The sequence below is a fragment of the Daucus carota genome, chromosome 5 (genome assembly GCF_001625215.2).
Source record: "Daucus carota subsp. sativus chromosome 5, DH1 v3.0, whole genome shotgun sequence".
Taxonomy (NCBI): Eukaryota; Viridiplantae; Streptophyta; class Magnoliopsida; order Apiales; family Apiaceae; genus Daucus; species Daucus carota.
In genome coordinates, this window is record NC_030385.2 from 13,568,259 (window position 1) to 13,578,103 (window position 9,845).

At 33.1% G+C, this 9,845-nt stretch overlaps 1 protein-coding gene across 1 annotated transcript; it reads right to left on the reverse strand.

The window, feature by feature from the left end:
• Positions 1-4,782: 4,782 nt before the first annotated feature.
• On the reverse strand, positions 4,783-7,777 carry LOC135152744 (zinc finger BED domain-containing protein RICESLEEPER 2-like). Its single transcript, XM_064093832.1, has 4 exons — positions 7,243-7,777; positions 6,779-7,149; positions 4,936-5,011; positions 4,783-4,859 (listed from the first exon to the last, which is right to left on the reverse strand). The coding sequence occupies exons 1-4, from the start codon at positions 7,775-7,777 to the stop codon at positions 4,783-4,785; spliced, it is 1,059 nt and encodes a 352-aa protein (XP_063949902.1).
• Positions 7,778-9,845: the final 2,068 nt, after the last annotated feature.

Here is a 9,845-nt window from a genome sequence, read left to right on the forward strand (position 1 = left end):
ATATGTTCAGCCTATTTGTATTTAAAGAGGTACAACTCAACTCAGATAAGAAAGCTCAGTAAATAGCAAGTCATCGGAATCAGTACGAAGAACGTCAAATGATTTATGGAAATCATATGTCAGATAAGTTCCAGGATGCTGCTGCACGCCACTGAAAGAAGTTCATTAATATGTTCAAGCCTCAGTGCACAAATAATCTTTTGTGGCACGTCCAGGAATTCAGAAGACATAAAGTTTCTATACTTTATTTCATCAGAAGATTCCATTTAATGAAGATGTACGTACAAGACGAAGACTCGACGAACTAACCAAATTCTTATTGTTTATTTGACGAAGAATATTTGATTTAACTAGATACAGATGAACCAGACAGTACATCTATGTATCAGTTATCCAAATTAAATATTTGAAGTCAAGCAGAAGTGGTAGTTCGCTCGTTCGACAAATCAAGAAGAAATTATTCAAGTTTAAAGAAGACCGGAAGTTGTTCTACTGAAGATTGTGTGATTAAATATTTTAATAGACTATTATTTCACTTCTCAAATAATTATATTAATTATGTAATTTATTTATTAAATTAATTCACTCTCGAATTAATTTAATTTATGAATTTATATGATTAAATTAATTAAGTGAATAATTTTCTATTTTAATATACCATTTTATTTCTTTATTTAATCACAAAAATCACCTCAGCAAGACAATTCTGGATTGTCTTGCCGAGTGGATTCATCATGCTTTCAAGACAATTCTTCATTGTCTGCATTAGCCTTGATTGAATCAGCAAGACAATCTCTAATTGTCTTGCCGATTCATTTCAATGGTGTGCAAGACAATCCTTGAAGATTGTCTTGCCGAAGGCATGTGTAAGTCTGCAAGACAATCTGTTTGTCTTGTCTTGCCGAGAGACACACTTCCAGCAAGACAATCTGTTTGTCTTGTCTTGCCGAATGCTTAAGGTGTGCAAGACAATCCTCCATTGTCTTGCCGTTTGTAGTGTTTGTCTTTCTGACAAAGGAATTGTCTTCCCTTCCCTTTTGATTGTCTTACTGACTTGGTTGAAGCTTGGTAGACAATCTGAGATTGTCTTCCCTTGCCCCTTATTGTCTTGCCCAAGCCTAGATTGTCTTACCCTTCTTGTAATTGTCTTTGCTAGCTTGTAATTGTCTTGTCTAGTGATTGTCTTGCATGTACAAAGCCTTGCCTATAAATATGGCTTGGTTTCTTCATTTGAAAGTGTTCATTCACTTTGTATTCAAAGCATTTGTAAAGCTTTCAAGTTGTTAGTAACTTGCTTGTTCGTTATATCCACAGTTTTCTGTGCTTTGATAACCCGGTTGTTTTAATCACTAAATCTAGAATATACCCTGTCGAATTTATTCTACGAACTTTAGTGGACATTAAAACTGAACCATATTAATTATATAACGACTTCAAACATTGTTATATTAATTAATTATAATCTGATTAACAAATCATATTCAATCAGATTCACTTCCGCGACGATTTGGTACTGATTGTATTCAACCCCCCCCCTTCTACAATCATATCTGGACCTAACAACATTGTAAGATTGTTTTACATACGCAAGCATATGTGATATGTGGTCAAATTAGTGTCTAAGTACGTGGAGTTATAATTTTTACGAGAAATTATTTGTGTGAGATTAACTGTCATACAATACAAGTTTTTTCGTTTTTAACAATCTATACAATCAAATAATCGTAGAGTGTGTAATTTCAAAAAAAATAAAATAATCGTAGAGTGTGTTATAACTAAGAGTGAATAAAATGACATTTATGAAAGATGGGGTTTTTGATTTATTTTTGTCGCCGCTTGCTAATCATGCCATATTATGATTATGTGAACATTATTTTCGTCACATGCTAGACACTAGTTTTAAGGCTACTTTTACTTCCATTAAATCAATCTCAAACTCAACCTTAGTAAGTGAATATTGAGTCATTAAATCGTACGCCAATTAAGTTTTGAATGTCTACTAGTATACGTGGTCTAATTTTACGCTCAAGTCTCTTATTCAAGTCACACATTTCTGTGATTATTCATCTTTCAATATATATTTTTTATCTTTAAAATATTAAACTCAAATAATATTACGATGTATGTCTACAATATTTTACAATCATATAAAATTTATATAAATATATTATTTTATGAATACATATATAAATACACACATTACAAAATTATAAAATAATATATATATATATATATATAATATTTAAATATCATATATATTTGATTTCGGATTCAGATATAATCGGATACGGATATGCCTATATTTGTATCCGTATCCGGAATTGTTGGATTCGGATGCGAATAATATTCGCTTTGTCTCGGATACGGATAATATCCGCTTTATCTCGGATACGAATGTGGATTTTTCGGACGGATATCAGATTTTTTGAACTTTTTGACAATCCTGGTTAGGTTAATCATAGTTCCTAAATCAAAGATTCCACTCTTGCTTTGTGTTTTGTAAATCTAATTTTTATTTTAGCACATATATGATGATCGATCACGTGCATTAATTAATCAAATTAACCCAAACATATTTTGATAATGATTCACTCTCAAGTTACATGACAATCATTACATGATCCTGTAACAAACTTCATCTAAATCCAATAATGAGATCACTTATTCATCAAGATAATACATTACAACTTAGTATATGTATTACATAATATATATATAGGGATAGGATCAAATAAAAAACTTTTTCAAGTTACAAACTTGCAAACTTTTTTTTATTCTCCCATCGTGTTAATCCTTAGTTATAGAATATATCCATGTTGAAAATTCTTGAAAAATCATCACAATTTTTAGAAAAAACTCGTAAATAAATCGTGCATTCAACACATTTGTAACTGGGGTTCAACATCGGGTGTTGAACACTAATTATCATTATGTTGAATATATCTATAAAGATGCTTAAACTATACCTCTGGGGTTTGGGTAGGGTCTAGAATCATAAATATTAGTTATATAATACGTTTAACTTAGTTCTCACATTTAAAAAGTAGTTTATGTACTTTTCCAACACAATTCTAATCGATGTTCAACAAAATATGTTAAAAAATGTTGAACTCAAATTATATATGTGTTGAACGCATAAAGTTTGTAAGTTTGTAAGTTTGTACCAGAACCCACCCCTATATATATATATATATATATATATATATATATATATATATATATATATATATATATATATATATATAGGCTCATGATCAAATAGAAACCACTTTTAAAATAAAAACTAGAAACCAATACAAGTTAGTGATATTCGCAGTACAATTTAGTGATATTCTCTTTAGTATTTAGTGATATGTGTTGCAAGAATTAGTGAAAACTTGCAGAAACAGCCCAGAATCTCCATATATGTTTGAAAAACTGCTCAAATCTCCAGATCTGTTCACGTTTTCGATTCAAATGGTGGTGACGGTGGTGGAGATGGTGGAGGTGAAGGTAGAGATGGAGGAAGGATGATTGTAGCGAAGGTGTGGGTGACTTGAAGTAGGGGGTTGGAGCGTTGCCGGAATAGTGGCGGCTCCGCCGCGTTTTGAAGTTGAGCCGAGGTGGAGAAAGAAGTATGAACGGGGCTGAAGGAGGTTGAAGCAGCGACCAAGATGGGGTTGGTGAAGATGGAGGTGGAAATTGTGTTGTTAGAGAAATAATGGAGGTGGAGATGGAGGAGGCGGGTGGCATAGAGGTGGTGGTGGTTATGGAAGAGGTGATGACGGAGGTGGTGGCAATGGCGGATGTGGAGGTGGGGTTGGTGAAGATAGAGGTGGAGATGTGGTTGTTTAAGAATTTAGTGGTATCTGCTTTAGGATTTAGTGATATTTCAGCTTGGTTTTTAGTTTCTAGACTAAGCAGGTTTCTATTGGAGTAAAACTCTATATATATACACTAAACTTAATATGTATCACATATCTCATGATAATCCTTTAATTGACCATTAAAAACTAATTAATAACCAAATGAAATTCATATACATAGACGAAATTCTAATTTTCTTCGTTCTGCGGTGTTGCGAATTTTATTTCGATACCACAGAGCTTTCAGAGATTTTCAAGCTTTCAGCTTCGTAGACAATCTCAAATGATAATTACATTGCCAAATTTCCACACTTTTGGCTATCACTGGCTCTTGTTGGAGGGGTTTTGCACACTCCTTTATTTGAAGATAATATTTTTTTGTAAAAATACGACAAAAAATATCGTGTAAGGTACCATTCATCAGCAAATATCAAGCTCAAGTGAAACATGTGACTTTCACGCTAAAAGACACTAGCATCAACACTAATGATGATTTTCAAAACTTTTCAATTTCCAGGTGTTATGAATATGTCAATCTTGATGACAAGTAGGGGTGAACACGGGTTGGGTCGGTCGGGTTAGGGAGAAAAAATGACCCAACCCAATTAGTTCGGTTTGTAAAAAATCAACCCATTAACTAAAAAAAATATACACAACCCAACCTTGCTAATTAAAATTTGGGTTGGGTTGGGTTGGTTCGGTTTGGGTTGGGTTTCAAAAGCAAAAATAAAAAAGGCAGCAAAATAAACTGTCATTGTCAATCTGCCCTGTTCTGGAACTTAATACATACCAAAATATTGTCCACCTACTGTTACTTAATATTACAATCATCCATTTAAAAGATTAACTACTTAAATTTAACAGTCTTTCTCAAAACAAAAGAGAATTTGTCCAGAAGTGGTAAACAAGATAAAAGTGCAACACAAATCGTGATGAATCACGCGTCAATAACATCGATAATCTTGCCCTTTAGTTTCTCCTTCGATGTCCGACTGTCCATCTTCTCATTCTCATCTACAAATAAAAGAAAAACATACATAAGTAAAATGCAGAGGAGCACACATTAATCTAATTTTATATAATTATTTACCTCCACTTAAAAAATCAAAAGAATGAATGTCATCCACACATTCATTTAGCTTTGTTCCACCATATTGCCCCTGTTCCTTCAACCAACTTTGAGTGCAAATAAGAACTTCCAACATTTTTGGACTTAAAGAACTTCGAAACGGGTCCAATATTCGCCCACTACAGTTAAACCTCTTTAAAGTAATACTCTTGGGACCGGAAAAAAATATTACTTTACCGAATTTATTATTTTATCGATATAATAATATTTTATTACTTTATCGATAAAGTAATATTTTATATTTTTACCGATTTCTATATGTTTACAAATTATAATTCATTATTTTAAAAGTAAGAATCAGTCACATGCAATGTATTTAATTTAAAATTATTTTTATAATAACTAATCATATGTGAAAACTAAATTCATGCATGTACTGTAATATGTGCATTGTATAAGCATTGTACATCATCTTGAAACTCAATCACCTAATATTTATTGTAATTCTAAAAGATAAATTCATGAACATAAAACTTAATATTAAATAACAATACTTTGAGGTTAACTATATATACAACATGTGTAAAACATACTTGGAGTCATTTATGCTTTACATAAAAGTCAAGGATGAGATTAATTTGACCTTGGTGGAAAGAAAAAACAAAATATCGGTATTTTATTCATATATTTAAAAAGAACTGAATTTTGTAATTCATATACATTATATATATATATATATATATATATATATATATATATATATATATATTTATTTCATGAATTATTACTTTACATATTACCTGGGCATTTAATGAATTTCTAAATTTTTATTATCTTATGCTTTTAGCGAAAATATTACTTTACAACATTGACCCAAGTTGGGACCGACAAATTTTATTACTTAAGCAAGGTTATTACTTTATCGGATATTACTTAATCGAGGTTTAACTGTAGTACTAAATGCACTCTCAGAAGCAACAGTGGATACCGGAATAGCGAGAACATTCTTAGCAATCAATGATAAAGTCATGTACCAAATATTGAGAGATTCTTCTTCCAAATATTTATCAATTTCATTTTTGCTCCAGACTGTCTCCATCTGCTGTCGTTGCATAAAATTATCCAATAATCTGCTCCTGCCAGCAACATTTTTTGGCGCGGGATCTCCTGTTATAATTTAACTTATTAGTTTAAACAGCAACAAGTACCAAATTGTAACTAACATGCAGAAGCTTATGTTCAAATTAATATAATTTGCTAGTTACATCTGATGAGATTAAAAGAAAGGAGAGAAACTTGTATATCAATTGTTAAAGTAAAGTATAAGTCAGGAAATGAAATATAACTTCCACAAAAAACAATTGTACAAAACAATGATAACATTACGGCCAAAATTAAAGACACTTATGCCTACTGCCTAGTGTGTTATGGCACTAGATAATCCTGTGAGAGTGTGAGCTAGTTTGGCCATACTTTCTCTTATTGTACATGTTTGCCGTACCAAACTCAATTCCTCAATTTCTATGAACAAGCATCAAAGTAATTAGTTCTAGTATTCTGGAGATTGAATAGTGTCCTAAAGAGTTTCCAGAGATACATAAAAGTTTAGTGCAAAGTTCACCAGGAAAATTAACTATAGGATAAATTAAAGATCACCAGTAAAAGTCCAAGATTTATTACTTTCTAATGTTAAACTGTGGCTATTTCATATCTTCATGATGTAATAGATTAAGATCTTCAGAGTAACTGTATTATTTTAACAATTAAACAAAATTGCAGACATCATCTAAACAACTTTCCAGACCTACAGTAGCAAAATTAAAATCACATTTAGAAGTTAAGGCACTTGAATAAAATAACTAACCTGATTATCAGCACCTTTTGATCCAACATTATAGCACGTGTATAAAGATTGCAAAACTGACTCCACTTTGACAATCAGCCTAGCAACTGTTGCAAAATCATACACAGCTTCAAAGCAGTACTTCAAATATCTCATTTTGTATCGAGGGTCCAATACAACAGCCACAAACAATAATGGGTTAATGTTATCAGCATTGCCCCAATATTTATCATACTTCTCCTTCATACTAGCAGCCATGAGAGATAGTAATGGATCATTTGCATCAACAAAATCATTCAGTTGAGAGTGAATCTCACAAATTTCGTGATAAAAATTATTTGATGTTACGTGCAAAGTTCCACTAAATTTCAGAGTAACATCATAAAATGTAGCTAGAAATTTGACAAAAACAGAAGCAGATTCCCAATCAGTAGAAGTTGGCGGTCCAATTAGCTTCTTGCCATTTTATTTTTCTACGAAGAAACTCAGGAATTTGTCATCTTCCTCTTCATATCTTGTAAAAGCCTTCTCAAATTTCAAGGCCACGTCTAACATCATGTAGGTGGAGTTCCACCTTGTAGCAACATCTAAAACCAAACCCCCTTTGTAATTGATTCTTTCTTTTTCAGCACAAGCTTTGAATTTCAGCAACCTTGCTAGAGATGAATGGATATACCTCACAGAATTCCGGATGGCAGCTATTGAATCATGCAATTTATGTAAACCATCATTCACGATTAGATTTACAATATGAGCACCACATCGGACATGGAGATGCTCACCACCGAGAACGGACCCTTTCCATGCATTGACCCTCCTCCTTATAAAACCAGCAGCCACATCATTAGCTGATGCATTATCCATCGTCACAGTGAAAACTTTTTCAATTCCCCATTCCAGCAAACACGACTCAATCAATTTACCAATTGTCTCGCCTTTATGGTTTGCAATTTGACAAAAGCTTATAATCTTTTTCTTCAAATTCCATTCTGCATCAACATAATGTGCAGTGATACACATATACGAAATCTGAGTCCGATCTGTCCAACAATCCGTTGTTAAGCAAATACTTTGACCAACATATGTTAGTTCTTCAACTAATTTTGCTCTCTCCCTCGAATATAAATGATTTATGTCCCTAGCAAGTAGCAACAGTAATTCGACTAGGGAGAACGAACTTGGCTGCAATTCATTAATGAATTCCTTGAATCCAACACCTTCAACCACTCAAAAGGCCTGTTCATCTTGCACCACAAACTTCGCTAGCGCATTCCTACACCTTACTTTGTTAAATGTCACTGCTAGCAAATTTGTGCCTCCACCAGCTGCCTTTTGAAAGTTAAGCACCTTCTGCCTTTTATCATTTTCCCGGTGTGGATTCTTCTTACATTTCTGTAAATGACCCTATAAACTACTCGTGCCAACTCTTCTGCTATGACAAGCATAATCAGCACCACAGTAGTTGCACTTGCATCTAGGTTCACGGGAATCTCCACCTTTCAGTCTTTCACTTTGGTGTAATGATCCCACACATCAGAATTTCGAGTAGGCTTTCTCTTTGATGTGAGTACTTCATCATCAGTTTCTTTTTTAGGCGATTTAAGGTCACTGGCAGCAACGTCATCTTGAATAACCACGGGTTCAGCACTTGGGGTTGGGACAGTTGGGTTTGGTACAATGTTTGAAGTGTTTAAAGTTGGGTTTGGTACAGTGTTTGGAGTTAGATTTGGTACGAACGTATCCGTAGCTCTGTTCCTGGAAATATAATCGAGAAGACAAGAAGACAAACTAATTATAATCACAATCAGAAGCTTGACAAAATACATACAAAAGCTACAAATTCAGTCTAATTATAACCAAGAACACAATCTAATATATATATCAACAGCTAAACATACATACAAATTAATATGAACATGAAATTAACAACACATACATACAAAACTAAACGATTTTATCACTAGGCAATTAATCATATAGAATTAAATTAAAAGAAATTAGAAGAAAGAACGAAGAAGATGCATACCAGCGAGGCAGCGAGAGAGGAGTTGAGTTTAGAGAGGCTGGGGAGTGGGGAGGCTGTGAAATGAAATGAAGCGTATGATAGAAATTAGGGTAACGAGAAATTAGGGTTAATTTACTGGGCTTTTACTTTGTTATTGGGCCTGGGGCTGCTGACTAGTATGTTTTTTTAATTGGTTGTATGTAAACGGGTTGGGTTGGGTTGGTTCAGGGTTAAAATATGTTAAACTCTGACCCAACCCAACTTATTCGGATTTTTGAAAAGTAACCCGCTTAACTTTTGGTTTCGAACGGTTCGGTTTGATCGGCCTGAAAAAGGGTTGGTTTGGGTCGGGTTATGCGGTTTGGGTTGGTTTTGTTCAGCCCTAATGACAAGTCAAAGTACTTAGTGTAATTATACTTGTATTATATTGTAGAGCTGATCAATGGATGACAAACATTATGTAGTATCCATTGATCAGATAACTCATCAACGATGGTGAAATATTATAACAAAACTAGTATTTTACAGTTTTAGCAGTTGATAGAGTTAGATTGATCAACTGATAATATTGCACAAGTAAAATGAAGATCAACGGCTAATCAGACTATCAATGAATAAGGAATAAAGGACTCATCAACTGCTATACAATCCATCAACGACAAGTGAAGATTGTTTTGTCAACTGATATTTCAATAAATCATCAACGGTTACTTTTTGATTGATCGACTGCTATATTTGGAGCTTATCAGTTGACAGCTACAGCACAATGAAAGGACAATGGTCACAAGGATTAAACAGAAAAAAAAATACAAACAATTTTGAAAGCTAAGCTATAAAAGGCCTAGTATGTTGAAGAATTCAGAGCTTACCATTTCTAGAATTGCAATAAGGAAATATTCAACAAAGCTATTCAGTCAAAAAAAGACAAATATTCCCTTAAAAATACAAGCAAAAAGGGAGTAGGGGTAGCAACTATCATTTTATAGAGTAGAAAATAGCCGAGATACTTGAATATATATTCAAGCAATGTAATTCATTTTGTGAGAATCAAGAATAATAACTAAAGAGCAACCTGGAACACCG